Source organism: Apium graveolens, chromosome 4 (genome assembly GCF_009905375.1).
Source record: "Apium graveolens cultivar Ventura chromosome 4, ASM990537v1, whole genome shotgun sequence".
In the NCBI taxonomy this organism is placed as follows: domain Eukaryota; kingdom Viridiplantae; phylum Streptophyta; class Magnoliopsida; order Apiales; family Apiaceae; genus Apium; species Apium graveolens.
Window position 1 is genome coordinate 196683496 of NC_133650.1, and position 18097 is coordinate 196701592.

Genomic DNA, 18097 nt, shown 5'->3' on the forward strand with positions numbered 1-18097 from the left:
GCCCCGTAGTAACAATTATTTGATGAAGTACCCCTAGAAATATAAAGTTACATTTTACCGCTTATTCGTTATTTATAAGGTTGTCTAGTAATTTTTGCTAAAGCCGGCTTTAGATGATATCAAGTTAAATCATGGTTTATACCGAGATCTCAAACGATTCGCTGTATACAACTGAAGAACTACTACTATTATTTAAATAAGGTTCACAGAGAATGAGAATGAAATATACCGAGAACGAAAATAATGAGAATGATATAAAATCAAGTTATGATTTAACAAATAAAATTTGAGTCTTGTCTATGTGACATGGGGATGTCTTGTGTATGTGACGTAGTATGTGTATTTTTTATGTTTAGAATTCTTTGGGATTCTTTTTGTCTATTCCCTATCATTTATTATAGTTTTTGTATCAAGAAATAGTATTATTATTGATGGCGTCAACAAATAACCTTATTCAAGTAGTGAATAATGTTACCCTGGAAGATGAGGAGGAAGGAGGTATTACAATCAACGAATCAGACGTGATACAAGATCATGACACTTTACAGGGGATGGATATTCATATGTACTTGGTGGGTCGATTCATAAATGGAGTAGTGGACTTTACAGTCATGAAGCATACGTTGACATTTCTATGGAGACCTGGGAAAAGAATATCCATTAAGGAAGATTGACATCAATCTCTACATCTTTTAATTTTATCATGAGATGAATATCATAAGTGACAGTCCGTGAACTTTTAATAGGAAAGTGTTGATCATAGAACGAATGCATGAAGGAGACATACCAAGAGAATTTGTGGGTTAAAATCTATGACTTGCAGGTAGGGCTTATATCTAAGAGAATTCTCAAGGAAGTAGGCGATTATGTTGGGGAATATATTGAATCATGTTCAAAAAAAATTATTGGAGTGTGGCGTGAATATACAAGAATAAGAGTTACAATCGACCAATCTAAATCGTTGAAAAGAAGAATGAAAGTTAGAAGATCTGGAAGAGACTGGGCATGGATTACGTTAAATACAAAAATGTCCCAATATTTTGTTTCATTTGTGGTTTGGTCGGTCACTCGAAAAAGTTCAGTAGCAGTCTGTTTGATACACTAGAGGAGAATATAGTCAAACCCTATACATGGATGAGAGCTCCTCTAAGAAAGTGAAAGGATATCTTCGATATATTATTTATTTTGGTATTTGTACGATTAAACATAAAATTAAGAACATGTAGATCCTCTCTATTAGGACATGAATTTAATTGATCCAAATCAGAGTCAAAAAGTCAAACTAGCAAAATCATGTCTTTTAAACAAATAAAAGAGATATTCCATTTTTGCAAAATATCAAAACTATATCTTTATGGAATGTATCTCTAAAGGCAATATGATCAAAGAAAAAATATCAAGATATGATATTTCTTAGATCTGTGTTGCAACAGGAATATGGCAGCAAGCTAGAATAAAGAATATATTGGAAATATTCTTTAGAGGTCTCGTGCTATATCAAAAATATTTAACTCTTCAATCCAAAATATATCTCTACTTACATTTAAAGAGTTTTTATTCAAACATTATTAATATTCAAGGTTGGAATATTAATATTCAGTTCCGCAACTCATTTATGAATACTTACAGTAATTTTCTCCCGTTTCGTAAAATCAACATTTCTCGGAGAAAATTATTCAAAAATACTCAAACACATTTCCTATCATCAAAATATATTTTATATATTAGGAAATATATTTTAAGTATTTATACAAGTCAAAACTTTGGTCAAAAGATCCATCTCCTTTATTTCAAGACCAACGATATTTTTATTCGGAAGAAAGGCTGACAGAACAGTTTCATTTTTAGATCAAATACTTCCACATTCTAGAATGACTTAAAATTTGGTATGGATCATTTAAATGGTATTTTCTAAGTATGGTAAAAATTTCGTAGCATTCAGAGAATTTTTGTCCGGGCACAAAAATCGAGGCAGTTGGTCCCACAGTTGACCACGTTTGTCCTAGTTACCATTGACTAAAGTTGACCAAAACTTTCAGGACATCATTTTATAATATTTAGGTAATTATCATATTTTTTATGATATTTATTTAAGAGTTTTTGGGTGGTCATAGTTAATGGTGCTTAATCCTTAATTAAAGTATTTAAAGAATGATTAAAAGAAAAGGAAAATATATATATATATATATATATATATATATATCAGCTGAGATTTGAATGAGTACTATCTTGTGCTTCCTTCCCACTTGCAAAGAAACACAACCTACTTGCCATGTCATCAATCCATGTGATACACTCCATCCACCATTCATTCCTTCTCAAATCTCAACCATTCAATCCACCCAACTTTTCCTATAAATAAACCCCCACCCCAACTCAATTTCTTCAAGCTAAAGAGCCACAAAATTGCTGGGATTTTTTCAAGAAGTGCTTCTCTTCATCTCTTTCAAATTTAATACACACACTTCTTCTGAAAAACCTTCTCTCTCTTCTATATACTTACATATATACAAGATTTTTGAAACCCAAGCTTAGATTCACCCAACTTAGATTTATCCCACCAAGTGAGCTCATCCACTACCACTTTCCAGCCTCCCGAAGGGCTGCCCAAGTTCGACCAAAGAGCCAAAATCCGGCCGAACCTCCGTCGAATTTTTTCGACCGTTTTTCAAAAGTGGAAAGTTTTAGCTTCTTATTTGAGTTCTTTGTATTTAAGCTTTGTACTTAATTTCTCTACTTCATCTTAATCTCTAATAAAAGCTCTCTTATAAAGGAAGTTCTCAGGGAGAACTTAGATTTGAACTCAGAATTCGAATAAGTACTTGATCTTCACATAAATCATTCCAACGAGAAGATCTAAAAAGAAAAGTACTTTATCTCCAAGGGGAGATTATATTTGACACAAGTACGAGTTAGCCAATTATTTCTTGCACTTTAATTGGATCTTGGCTAACAATCATTCGTGCTCATAAAATAATTACGAAGTTTAAGCGTAATCTTTTCTAGCATCTTTAGTGCTTTCCGGGGGATTATTACTTGTCTCTTATAAACACTTCGTAATTTGTCAAAACTTAAAACGGATCGTACGAGTTAGACAATTACTTAACGCTCTTTAATTGGATCTTGTCTAACTAATAACGTACATATAAAATATTACGAAGTAAAAGTGTAATCCCTTCTAACATCTTTAGTGTTCCGGGGGATCATAGCTTGTTCCATATAAACTACTTCGTAATCATCCGTTAAAATTAAGGACGAATCAAATCCACGAGTTAGCCAATTAATTTACGCTATTTAATTGGATCTTGGCTAACACATATCGTGTATATAAATAATTACGAGTCATATCGTATATGCCCCTTCTAACATCTTTCAGTGTTCCGTGGGGTTATACTATGATATCTATAAAATACTCGTAATTATTCGTCCAAACTTCGAAAACAAAATCTTAAGCCAATTACTTGCACTTATGTAATTGGATCTTGGCTAAGACTCATAAATCTTATAAACGTGCTTGAAGTTAAGAGAGTATACTTTGACCTTATAATCGTCAATATACAAGTATACCTTAAAACCTTAAGTTGATATACTCAAAGGTAAAATTACAACTCCGAGGTTGTAATTAAAGTATTCTTCGATCCATAAATACTTAATCGAAAGAAGAAGAATACTAAAGAAGTCATAGGCCATAATTGCTTATAAAAAGGGACTTCTCATATTATTCCACAACTCTATTAAATCTATAAAGGAGTAATTATAAATATACTTGACCATATTGTATTATTCTAAGTCAAGTATAACTAATTAGTTTTAATATTCTTATTTTAATATTATACTACTTGTGGGCTAGTACAGTAACATACTAGTTAAAAACAAATCTTTTTCTATTTGTTTTGTTTCGTGGATTGTCTTATTAGTTTTGTAGTGAGGTGAAGTGACGTGATGTGATTCTCTTTCTAAGACCCAAGTCCTAGACGTACTAACGGGGAGTTAGTAGTCTTCGCATCGTGAAGAAGAGGAAAGACCCAAGACCAGATCACTAAGATCCAAGACCGACAAAAGCTAAGGAAGCCAAGTCCACACAAAGGCTCTACAACAGCTTTGAAGAAATAGCGGGGAGTTATTGTCTAACATAAGTTGTGTAGGTATTACATTTATTTTGAGGTGGTGACCCTTGTGTTACGCACCAAGATAAATACTTGTAAAGGGTGTAAAGGCTTCTCCGCCTACTAAAGGAGCGAGTTTATTATAAGGGAAAATCCTGAGTCCGGGATAGGAGCTCGGGGACTGGAGTAGGGGTGAGCGAATCTATTAGAGGTTGCGCCATCGCGAACCAGGATAAAATCACCGTGTGGTATTTTCTTTTCTTGCACTTTATTTTCTGCACATATAAACTGCATAACCACTCGGTAAAGTTTTAAAAAGGGATAAAATATTTTTAAAACGCCACAAAAATTTTTAAATTGGTAATTAAGCTATTCAACCCCCCTTCTAGCTTAAAATAGCCCTCTTACGGGACCTTACAATTGGTATCAGAGCAGTGCTTTTTAACGTGTTTGTTAAGTGATTTGCAGATTTACAGACACAACAAAAAGTGATCCAGAATGGCGTATATTAATCCCGTTGGATGTGGTGAAGGTCTGTCTAGCTCACGACCTCCTCTATTTGACGGCACCAACTTTGCAACATGGAAAACGAGGTTTCGCATATATGCTAGATCTCAAGGAGTCAAAGTTTGGATGGCTATCGAAGACGGTGTTCGCATTCCTACCAAAACTATCGATGATATCATCGTCGAAAAGAAGGTTAGTGAATACAACTTAGAGGAAGAAGCCACAATGAATATAGCCGCAAAGGCGGAAATGGTTCTCACAAGTGCACTTGTAGAAAAAGAATATAAAAGAGTAAATAATTGCAAGTCGGCACAAGAAATGTGGAACAAATTAGTGGTAACCTATGAAGGAACCACTGATATAAAAGACTCTCGGATGGATACATTGATCCAAGAATACGAGAACTTTAAACTCCAAGAAGGAGAAAATATCATCGATATGGAAACAAGATTTACTCGTATTATCGATGAGTTATCTCAACTTGGAAAGAATTATACTCAAAATGAAAAGAATAAAAGAGTGCTCAAATCTCTACCTCCTAGTTGGATGGTTAAAGTCACTACTATAAAAGAGATGCACAACTTAAATGAGTATAAGATTGATAACCTATTCGGAAATCTTCGTGCTTACGAAGAAGATAATGTTCCGGAAAAGGTTGCTCCAAAGGTGGAGGATAAAAAGAAAAATATGGCTCTAAAGGCCATATTAATTGATGAAGATGAAAATGACGAGGAGTTAAACCAGGAACTCCAAAATATCGATGAGAGTGAAGTTGCTCTACTCACGAGACAACTTTATCGTGTGCTTCAAAGCTAAACTCAAATATACGGAAAATGCTTCCTAACACTATGCCATAGATTGGATTCTGCAACACTTCACAGTGGGGTTGCAAAGAAAAGTGTAATAATAGCCTTCAAAACCAATATCTACTGCAACCCCTCTTTTTTGATATTGCGGTAGAGTCAAAATGTGTTACCAAAATGAAATATATAATTAAAGATGATTTTTTTGAATTTAACTAATTAGTAATTTTTTACATAGAAATAAAATAATAATTGAATATATACTTTATTTATTTTTAGAAGTTATTAATATTAGTGCAATGATTTAAAATATTATAATGATAAATTTAACGCTTTATAAAACTTAACAAGTTACTAGTGGATTTATTTACAATATTTTTATATTTTTGAATTTCTTCATTTTTCATAAAAAAATATTAAAAACAATATTAATTAGTGTAGTTATATTTGAAATACATATTTTATTTATTTTTCAAAAATAATAATATTAGTGTAATTGAAAGTTTAAAAACTTATCAAGTCATTAGTGAATTGATTTATAATATATAGTTGAATTTATTTATTATTCATAATTAAATGTTAAAAACATTATTTAAGAACAGAAAAAAATTAATTAAAATAAAAAATGTTGAGGCGGGGGTTGAAAATTGGGAAGCGGTAATGTTTTGAAATTTTAGACAAAAACCGGAAAGGGGCTTGAATACTCACAATTAAACACACACCCTCGCACACTCAACGAACCACCTCTCTCTGTTTTGTCTCAAAATTAGGGTTTTCATTAGAAGATGCCGGGCTTCAAAATTTGGGGATTTTATTTGGGGTTACTTAGGATTTCGTTTGGGGCTAAATAAGGTTTCAATTTCCACTCTCTAAAAAATAGGTTCAAAATTTTGGGGTTAGGCTTTCACTAATATGGGTTTCTATTCGGGGTTTCAATCGAAGAGTGTTTTTCAAGACTTTAGGGTTCAAGTTTGGTTTTGGCTCAGAATCAACGGGTTAACCTTGATTTGTTTCGATTTTAAGGTATAACCCGCCTCTGTTTGTCTCGTTGAGGTCGAGAAGTCTCTTAAGCTTGTTTCCTCTTGCGCTATGCCTGCACTTCCAGGTTTCGGATTCTATTATCTTATAGTTCGTCATCAGTTATAAGGGTATAAGATCAGTTCTTTGTCCACCCGATAACATAAATGTTTTCTTTTTGGTTTTATTTTAGCCATGTTGTTCGGTATCAATTTAATTTTTATATATTAGTGTGGGTCTTAATAAGTGGTTTTTGGTCATATTTACTTTCAATGGATGACAAAACATATAAACTAATTGGTGTGGACTACCTTGGTAACAGAAAGGAAGACGGCAATGACCTAGGCTTGTTATGGATGATGATCTTCATTTATGTTGTCAGTTTTCTCGGCATTTTCAGCCTCACCCCTCTTCGAAAGGTATGGGTCTAAGCTTATACTTTTAAATTTTATACTTGATTACTGACTTTCACCTACATAAAATTTTGAATAATCAAATTATCTATGTTACTACTCGTACTTACTTTATATTACTAGAGAAAATGAAATTATATCCATTGTCAGTTTGTGAGCTTCTTTCTTTGGGATGCAAAATCTTATCTTTACCGGTCAAAGGTCCTTCTTGGTTGCAAGAAATCATGGCAAGACTTCATAAAATAAATACAATTTTGGTATAATTTACAATTGTAGTTTGTGCAGGTGCAACTATGAGCTACTTCAGCCACACCGATCCCAAGTTCCCTACTAATGACATGAAAGTAACCTTAAAATGTTATAAATTATTTAAATGAATCATTCTACAGTATATATGAATCATTTTAAAGACTGCTAGTAAGAAAATTAAGGATATTAATGAGACGAAGGATTGAGCCGTGAAGATCTAGTACAGACTTTTTAAATTCTTTGGGTTTATCATGTCACTAGCTATAAGGGTAATAATATAGAGGACTACAATATATTTTAAAGTTAGTTTAGGCTGTAAACTACATTCCAGAGTTTTGATGGGGCAGTAGTATTAATCGGGGGCTATTAGAGGCTCTTTATGATTGGTCAGTAGTGTTATTTGGGTGCTAGGAGGGACTCACATGTGATACTATTACTATGTCTTGTCTGCTCATTGCTGCATAATGACTGCTTGACTAATTTTGCTGTCTTTGGTTGTCAGGTTATGGTCATGGATTATAAGCTCACATATCCTAGTGGAACTGCCACAACAACGTTGATAAATAGCTTCCACACGCATTCTGGTGCTGAGCACCAATTTACAACATTTTCAGAGCAAACACGAAGCAGTTGCGTTCCATGCAGTGGCTCGAGCTGTAGGAGGTTGGTTTTTATCTAGTATTACTGCATTCATATCTTTACTACCCGTGTTTTGTTAATATGCAAATGTTAGTTTTTATCTAGTATTACTGCGTTCATATCTCTTCTACCCGTGTTTTGTTATAGAATTCACATTTTTATAATGCGAAGATGTAATTTTACTTGTGTAAACTTTATGCTGTTCTTGTTTCTCAGAAAAAATTCGGAGCTCTAGGTTTCAAGTAGAATCTATTCGGAGCTCTAGGTTTCCGTAGACCGTAGAACTTACAAATGAAGTTGTTGACTTTATGAAAGAGACCTTTTCAACGTTGGACATCGATGGTGTAAGTTCTTGCTTCTCTGCTAACTGTCAGCACTTCCAATTTATGCACTGCTTATCTTTGTGAAGCGTGAACGTCAATAACCTCAATAACCTGCTGGATATTATGATAAGGTTGCTGGTAATACTCTACGTATCTTGAATTCTTGATTTGATTTCTTTAAGTATGATACAGTCAGTTGATACTATAATATATGTGAATATGTATTGCATAAGCTGCATTTAGTTTTCTCAGACCAGCAACCACAGTTTCTTGTGAAAGAATTTAGAATTTTTCAGATGATGTTGCCTCGTGGCCTAGTGGGGTTATTAGTTACCTTAAAAATGTTGCTTTGAATTACTTAGTTACTTAAAGTAAAAGAAATTTTACTTGATAGAAGTTAATGTCTGTTTAGATAGTGCAATTAATTGTGTGTAACTTCAAAGTTACTACAAAAAAATGACAAAATGTACTCACAAGCAGGAGGTAGTACTGATTTATCAAGTCAAAATGCAAACTAGAATAAGTGATAAATCCTCTCGCCATATTACTTGTTGAAATTTAATTTGCAGGTCTGTTTGAGTAAAAAATTATCAATCAAACAGTCCAATTTAGATTTTGTGACATGCAAAGAAGAAAAAGATGACCTAACGGGGTTTATCAGTTATCACTTGCAAACTGTGTCCTTTAGGCAAACTAAAGTTTTCATTAGTTAATCAAGGGTTGTCTGAATTTTTCTCAGGATGGGTCCCTTCGAACAGGTGAAGTTGAAGATCTTTTTTCTACTGCTCCTGAAAGGTAATGTCTGACCTACGTGGTATTAGTTTATTATCCTTATGAACACAATTTTAAATAGATTGCTTTCGTGTTTGCAAAATTTGTGTCTGGAAGAGAAGTTGAAATTCCATCTCTCTAGTTTTTTTAAAGATGCTGCCCCTTGAGAGCTTATAGTGAGAGAGTTTTGTGGTTTAGCAAATTTACATTGTGGGTATACTAGAACAAAGAACTAGGTGTTGTGATAATGGAAGAAATTTTGTTGGGCCATTTAATATGAACTAGTAGCTTTTGATATCAAATTATGGGAGTACAACATATCAGATGAAATTGTGCTGGGTCTTTTGACTATAAATGCTAGCCATATCTCAAAGTTGGTGGATGCCACAATACATATTCTGAATATACCACTGTCAATAGATGGCTCAGTGCTGCTAAACATTTTCATGAGAGAAAGAGAAACTGATCTCGAAGATATTGACTTCTCTACTTGTTGAGTTGTAAGATAGTTGAGGCCAATTTAATCAAAAGGGAAAGCATATGCTTTCTGTAACCAAAGCCATTCAATATCTAATGGATGGTTGATGTCTTGTTACTTGAGTTATGATCAATTCGCAATCACAATTTTGATTTGTAGCTACTAAACTGAAACTGTGAAGATATTCATCAAGTTCAGAATGTACATTGTAACTTTTAAAGAGGTATTATTAGTTACTCATGTAGTTTATGTAGTTATCTACAATCCTCAACAAGGCAGTAACTGCAATTTCTCATATTTTCAGATATTATTTTTATAATTATTTGGAATTGTTTATGTGAATTTTAGTGAATTAGAGGATAATTGGAATTGGTGTTTGGGTGTTTATATGTGATATTATTTGAGTATTTGAATTTTTATATGTGCAGAATAAAATATAGATAATTGTGATATTTTTCGGGTAATTTTGGACTGTTATATGATTTTATAATGATTTATGGATTTATAAATTATTTTTTGAGTAATTATAAAATCATTTTATAAAGCCGTGATTCGTCCAACTTCAACCTTTTTTACGTTTTTACGACCCGAAACTCTTCCGAAAACTCCTTCCTAACCTAATCTGGCAATTCCTGACATTTTCCGCGTTTTAACTTTTTAATCCGGATTACATTTTGACCCGTACGCATCCCGGCGTACAATTTTCGATACGATAATCATTTCGGTATATCACTAAAACCCGTATTCTCGAGAGACGGGATATTTTTGCATTATTTTCGTATAAAGTATTTTATAAGAAGCCCGGTTTTGATAATTATCCAAATCTAATAATAAATTATATCGTTTTATAGTTACTTAGCAGCTAAGTAATGTATTTTTGGATCCGATAAGATTCAACATGATACTTGTTACATGTTTAAAATGCAATTATATAAATCGATCCGTAATTTAGGCGTGTATTTATTTGTGTTATTCATTTTATCTCGTTGTATGTGTATTGAATGTATTTTATGTGTTTTCGGGATTTTCTCTTTATTTCGGAAGCATTTATGTTTTTCAAAAATATACGGACTGGAACCCCACCGGGACGTCAAAGCCAACAAAATTCATGTTTTTATTTTTATCAAATTATTCGTATTTTAAATACCCAGTATTTCTGCATTTTTGAATTATTCACAAATTTTGAGGAAATTTTGAGACGAATCTTATACTTTACTGTTTTTCAAATTATTCCCCGTAATTATAATTTTGGGGGCTTAATTATTTTAATTAAGGGATAAAAACACTCTTATTTGATTTTAGGGTGTCTATTTTTGTAATAATATAAATAGCCCATTTTCTTGTATTTTTTTTTCATTAAAAACAAAAATTCAAGAACAAAAGTGGGGGTGAAGTTTTGTTCCTGATCTTTGATTGATGATTCCAGGAGCCTCAGTAATCCGTTTTTGATGTATGAATAACCGAAACGAAGCCCTTGAAGAGCCCTTTATTTAATACCAACATCATTGCATAATATGGGGTATTGCAAATTTTATTTTTTTCAATTATGAACACGGATTGTGTTCTTGATTCTGGATGTTTGTTTTATGTTTGTGATGCTTCAACTAGCTTCTAAGTGTTAATTAGGATCGAATTATGTCAAAATATTGATGGTTTGATTATATGTTTGTGCAAACCGAGTTTTCGATTTTCATCGGTTTTTATTTTGATTTTTTTGGTTAATAGGTATTGGATCTGATTATTTTGATCATGTAGATAGATTGTATATTTTTCAAGCTTTAATTTGGTATATAGTACATTGAATTTGGTTAAGAATTGTGGTTTTTCCGTGTTTTGCCGGAAAATATGAGTTCGAGGCCGGAATTTGATTGGGTTCCGAGTTTGGTCGATGTTCTGCGGTTGATTTTGTTGGTTCTGAGTCGCATGAGTGATAAGGAGTAGTTTGGTGTGAAAAAATGGTTCGATTGGACGGTTTTGGGGCGGGATAGAGGCTCGCCGGACCGGAACAGGCCGACCATTTTCTGGGGAAACCCAGAATCCGGCGACCTGTTCTTCAAGTCCCGGCCACCTGCCACCGTCTATGCCGCCATTCAATCCAGGGAAGAAGATGACTGAAAACCAGAACTTGTTTCTGTGTTTTTTGATTTTTTTAAAATCAAAATTCAGTTTTAAATCCTAAAATCATTTTTAATTTCAAAATTTAATTTGGTTAATAATTTAATAATTAACTGAATTGTTTTTAAATTCCAAAATTTTATTTTATTTTATTATTTTCAAGAAAATTCTATTTGATTTAATTATTTATAATTTATTTTAATTGATTATTTATGGATATAATTAATTGATTAATATATTTAATCAATTAATTTTATTTATAAATAGTTAAATAAAGTATAATTATTCATAATTAATTCAAATAATTCCTAAAGATTATTTTTCAAGTTTTTAAAAATCATATTTTGGTATTCAAAAAAATCAATTAATATTATTATTAATTGATTTATTTATATTTTATTCTTATTTTATTTCTAGAAAATAAACCGTTCGTCCGTTGAATACGAAACGAACGCCTCTAGACTCAGAAAAATACTCCGATTTCAATAAATGTACTCTTGAGACCTAATTTCTTTTGTATTGAAAGACTGTTTGATTTTTAAATCATTCTGAGTCAATTTTTGATCGATAAATCATATTTTTGACCCGGTTTCAGTTTTAAACATATTGAGTCGAACCTTTTGACGAACCGAGGCGTGTGTGATATGAATTATGTGATACATGAGTTATGTGCTTATGTGCTATGTGAATTATTTGCGTACGTGGGTCAAAAGTTTTGTGTTTGAATGTTTCTTTTACGTGGGGGCTATCGTATGGGTAGACATTAGGGTTTTGACGCGCAGTTCGTCGAGTTATTATCGTTTAGACGATTAAAGCTATATCTTTTAATTATAGATGCGGATCGTTAGAATTGATCATGACAAGGTATTGGATAAAGAATGGGGTGGAATGGTATAAGATATCTAGCTACTAGCAATCACAGGAGCAGCATAGTAGTGAAGTGTTGAAAAGAAGGACGGTGATATTTTGAGAGAGAATATCAGAATAGATGCGTCATTGCTAGTGTGACTAACTGCTAAATCTCAAAGGCAAGTATCCCTATCATCACTTATCGTTCAAGTGATATTTATTTTAAATATTCTTATGCAAGTATTGCTTTCCCTATTCTCAGTTCGGAATAAATAAATGTTTTACATATCGCGAAATTAAATGATTTTGTTTATGCAAGTATTCTTCTGTTATTCTATGTTCAGAATAGCTAGGTGATTTTACTTATCAAATTACTGTATTTATAAATATTTTGGATTTTGAGAAAGATGATTTTGTTGCGAGTATTCCTGCCCAAGTGAATGGGGGAATAAAATTAATTAGGATGTCGATTGATTCGGCTCCTTTTTCAATAAAAAAGGGTTTTTAAGATTGGAATGGTTACTGGTACATCATAGGTGATCGAGATATCGGTCCAGCTGTAATATCTTTCAAGGCTTGTTATGCCTTTTTCGGCGCCCTATAGGTACCGTATTATTACGGGATACGGGTAGTACCTATACTTACGGTATGGCTGTGGGATACCGGTGTTTTTTCGCGAATGATCATCGGAAACATCATGAAATATAATTGGTTCCAATCTAAATTGAAATCTAAATTTCTTTATTGTTTTGGATAATCATAGAATAAATGATTTATCAACTGTTTTCATTTTGGAGTAATAGTAAAATGCAGTTTTGATTCAGATTCTGATTTATGCTGATACTTACATTGTTGTTAAATATCAAAGATGGTATTAGTATAGATGATTGATGTTGACTTCAGTATGGGATGTTGTGAGCATCAAAGATCGTATTGATATCTAATTTGATATGACAAAAAAATAAGTATTAATTTCAAAAGTTCGGTTTTGAGTAAAGTTTATGATTCAATCCATAATCATTGTTTCATGTTATTGTGGTTTACGATATTTCCGTAAACACTGTTTTACGAGTTTTATTCTCGTCAATATTCAAATTATTGCTGAAGCATTTCGCTCAAAAATATCAAAATGGTTTTGAATACAATTAAGGAATCAATTATGGGGTTCCTCAACTAAAATTTTATGATTCAGCAATTATGATTTTAAATGTTCTGCTCTAATGCAGATGTCGATTTTATATCAAAATGACCATATATATGCTATAATGAACTTGCTGAGCATTTCTTTCGCTCATAATTGCCTGTTTTCAAATTTAACCTCCAGTTAGGATTAACTTGCGCTGTTTAGCTGCGTAACTCGATGAAGCAAAAAAGAAGCTTTTGGAAGGTGGTTGGTCCAGGATTTGCGAACTAGTGTAAGTTTATTGTGTAAATTTATTTATATTATATTATATTATAGTTGTATATTTTATTTGGGCCTAGTATACTTCATTTCGAAGTTATACTAGTGGTTTTAGTTTTGAGTTGGAATTTATTGAAAAGAGTTTTAAAAGAAAGTGAAAATTTATTTATGGAATTTGGAATTCTTGTTTCTAGAAATGTAACCTTAAAAGATCTTGGATTAGTTGGGGTCATTTATGTTAAATATCTTTCGCTGGCATTTATTTATTGATTTAACAGGTTAATTTGGATTGAGGTTTCATAGTGACGACCAAATCCTCTGACCCCGGGTTTGGGGGCGTTACAGGTTGGTATCACAGCTGAGGTTATAGTAAACTAGAAACGAGAGTGTGTAGGAGTGTGTATAGCTATGTGAGGATGTTTGAGCTCATATCGAGTTCCAGTTGGAATATTGGATATAGTACCAACGAGTAAGTCAAGATAGGCACATTCGTTCGAGATGGTTGTATTCAGCTGGATGGGACTCCGGGAAGCTGCAAACTTCTATGGTGGAATCTTCTGAGGCTACTATGATTTGACGAAAATGAAGATTATCGATATTTCTTGGAACATGAAGAGGCGTCTAGAATCATATGGCGAGTCAACTTAAAAGTTCAAATAGAAGATAAGTATTAAGACTTTGGCAATACCTTCTCTTTCCATAATTTCTTTTGACCTCTCTCAAAAGAGGTATCGGTTAGAGGATATATTCCCTAAAACTCGTTTAATCATTTTGTTCCAGAATCTTGTTTTCTGAATTTCATTTTTCTCCAGAAATAACAGCTTTGAAATCTTTTCAATTTTATTCATTTGATTTTGGATTCCTTAAATATTCTTTTATTCTGAGTGAGATGAACAACCCTAACTATAGGGGACACAAGGTATACCTTTCTGTGTCATAGGAGTTGGACGGGACACCATCACTTGTGTGTATTTTGAATACATGAAGGTTAACAACCTTTAGTAGTGTCTTAATTTGGGCACGGAATACCAAGTTCATTTGATCACATTGATCTCTCAATTATTCTTTTATTTCAACAATACTTTTTCTCAAATTCAAATTTTGGTCTCGTTATGGTATCAAATTCTTTTCTTTTTGAAATTCCATGTTTTTTTATCATTTCCAACATTCGAAGGTATGCTAATCAAGTTAAGCTGAGTTATCCTGGTCAAGTGAAAGCAGGGTTATGTGATGGGGTTACCAAGAGCAACACTGGACTGCAATGCGATTATAATATCAGTGGCATATACCAAGTCAACTTGTTTTTTTACTTCTCTTTCTATCTATCTCTTTTTCTTTTTCTTTCTCTCTATCTTTCTCTCTATTCTTTTTCTCGCAAGTAGTAAAAGAAATTCTATTGAGGAATTGGTCAAAAGATGTAGATGGAACAGTGGTGCACAACGAAGCTCCTGTAAAAGTTTTATTATATAAGAAATACAAGATTTATTCGAGATTTTGGAAAATTGAGATTATTTGGGAATGGAAAGTTGGCTAGAAGACCCGTAGTGCTTTCTTCTGCTGATTCCGAGGACGGAATCCTTATAAGGGGGGTAGATTATAATATCCCATATTTTCAGATATTATTTTTATAATTATTTGGAATTGTTTATGTGAATTTTAGTGAATTAGAGGATAATTGGAATTGGTGTTTGGGTGTTTATATGTGATATTATTTGAGTATTTGAATTTTTATATGTGCAGAATAAAATATAGATAATTGTGATATTTTTCGGGTAATTTTGGACTGTTATATGATTTTATAATGATTTATGGATTTACAAATTATTTTCTGAGTAATTATAAAATCATTTTATAAAGCCGGGAATCGTCCAACTTCAACCGTTTTTACATTTTTACAACCCGAAACTCTTCCGAAAACTCCTTCCTAACCTAATCTAGTAATTCCGGACATTTTCCGTGTTTTAACTTTTGCAATCCGGATTACAGTTTGACCCGTACGCATCCCGGCGTACAATTTTCGATACGATAATCATTTCGGTATATCACTAAAACCCGTATTCTCGAGAGACGTGATATTTTTGCATTATTTTCGTATAAAGTGTTTTATAAGAAGCCCAGTTTTGATAATTATCCAAATCTGATAATAAATTGTATCATTTTATAGTTACTTAGTGGCTACGTAATGTATTTTCGGATCCGATAAGATTCAATATGATACTTGTTACGTGTTTAAAATGCATTTATATAAATCGATCCGTAATTTAGGCATGTATTTAATTGTGTTATTCGTTTTATCTCGTTGTATGTGTATTGAATGTATTTTATGTGTTTTCGGGATTTTCTGTTTGTTAGATTTATTTGATAATGTCATGTGTAATATGATTTGTGTTTAGTTTTCAGATCTTACATAACAGGACAAATCAATACTTAACTGGAAATCAGCACTTATACTGAAGACAGAACTTAAGATATCAGAACTTAAGTTATCAGAACTTAAGGTTCAGAAGATATTTATCAGGAGATAATATCAGGACTTAAGATGACTTTTAGATAAGGCAGGCGACTGATTGAAAGGAAAGAAGATCGAGACTAAGACAGAAAGAATTGTGCATGAAGAAGGAATTCTATGAAGAATAGAAAACTTGGAAGAAAAGATAACTAGTTGATATATTTTAGGAAGCAGAATTATATTCCATATCAATTAGAAGATTATCTTGTAACTGTGTAGTATATATACACATGCATAGAGTTTACACTATAAGTGTTATGAAGTTATTATTCTTTGCAACTCTAGCAGCTATCGTGATAATTTGTTCATCACTGAGAGAGGACAGTTCCATATTGTAACAGAGTTTATTGTGTTGAATAAAATCTATTTTCTGTTATTTGAGCTCTTATATTCAATTTGATTGTGCTAAACACTGTATTCAACCCCCTTCTACAGTGTGTGTGACCTAACAAGTGGTATCAGAGCCTTCTGTTAACACACAAACAGTTTAAGATCCAAAATCAATCATGTCTAAAGAAGAAACTCCAACCAAGCCCACCAAAACTGAAGATCCTCCAAAAACTGTAACTCATAGTCGATATGAGACTATAAGAGTTCCCATGTTGAAACCTTCTAAGTATTCCTTATGGAAAGTGAAGATGGCTATGTTTCTTGAAGCTACAGATCCAGAATATCTCGACATGATTTATGAAGGACCACATATGCCAACCAAACTCTCTGTGGAAGTTGCAGGTCAGCCAGCAAAGTCTGTACCAAAGGAGAAAAGTGATTACACTGCTGAAGATATCTCATCAATTGTAAAGGATGCAAAGGTAAGACACTTGCTGTATATTGCCATAGACAATGTCATGTCAAACAGGGTAATTAACTGCAAGACTGCAAAAGAGATATGGGATGCTTTGGAAACAAGGTGTCAGGGAACTGATTCAATCAAGAAGAACATGAAGACAATACTCACTCAAGAGTATGAGCACTTTGACTCAAAGCCTGATGAGTCATTGACTGATTTATATGATAGATTTGTCAAACTCTTGAATGATCTGTCACTAGTTGACAAAGAGTATGATATTGAAGATTCAAATCTTAAGTTCCTGTTAGCTCTTCTTGAAAGATGGGATTTGAAGGACACAATAATAAGAGACAACTATAATCTTGATGAAACAACTCTTGATGAAATTTATGGGATGCTCAAGACTCATGAACTTGAGATGAAACAAAGAAGCAAGAGGAATGGAAGAAAGTCAAGAACAGTTGCCTTTGTGGCTGAGGAGGAAAGTCCCAAAGTAGCTGCCTCAAGAAAAGGCAAGGAAAAAGCTCTCATCACAAAGTCTGATATTGAGTCATCAAGTTCTGATAGTGATGATGACTCAGAAACTGAAAGTATACCTGAGATGGACCATGATGAGGAGATGATGAAGTTGTGTGCTCTTATGGTGAAAGGGATCACAAATATTGCGTACAGAAAATTCAGGAGAGGAAAGAAGTTTTCCAGGAAAGGTGCAAGTTCTGAAAAGAAAGGTTTCAGAAAATCTGAAGGCAAAGGAGGAAAGTCTGACAGAGGAGATTACTCAAATGTTAAATGCTACAACTATGGTGAGAAATGCCACATATCTCCAGATTGCAGAAAAGGGAAAAGTGACAAAGGAAAGGCTCTTGTCACAAAGAAGAAAAGCTGGTCAGATGCTTCAGATTCTGAGGATGAGGAAAATTATGCCTTGATGGCAAATGCTGATAGCAGTTCTGATACTGCTGACTTAAAGGTACCTCAAACTACTTATGCCTTTCATATTGATGATATTACTGAGTTGAGAAACTATCTTAAAACCATGTTCATTAGTTATAAAGATCAAACTTTAACATGTGAAAGATTAACTTCTGAAAATCTTGCTTATAAAAAGAGGAATGATTATTTAGAA

General features: G+C 32.9%; 1 protein-coding gene across 5 annotated transcripts; it reads left to right on the forward strand.

The window, feature by feature from the left end:
- Positions 1-6147: 6147 nt before the first annotated feature.
- LOC141716999 (putative metal-nicotianamine transporter YSL6) lies at positions 6148-16378 on the forward strand. Of its 5 annotated transcripts, none has more exons than XM_074519129.1 (6): positions 6148-6564; positions 6756-6852; positions 7598-7758; positions 7951-8078; positions 8797-8852; positions 16066-16378. In XM_074519129.1, the coding sequence occupies exons 2-4, from the start codon at positions 6790-6792 to the stop codon at positions 7967-7969; spliced, it is 243 nt and encodes an 80-aa protein (XP_074375230.1). In that variant the 5' UTR covers positions 6148-6564; positions 6756-6789; the 3' UTR covers positions 7970-8078; positions 8797-8852; positions 16066-16378. The 5 variants fall into 5 exon arrangements, with proteins under 5 accessions (XP_074375230.1, XP_074375232.1, XP_074375231.1 ...); XM_074519131.1 differs by having other exon boundaries at positions 16073-16378; XM_074519130.1 differs by lacking the exon at positions 16066-16378 and adding an exon at positions 9249-9603.
- The last annotated feature ends 1719 nt before the right edge of the window (positions 16379-18097 follow it).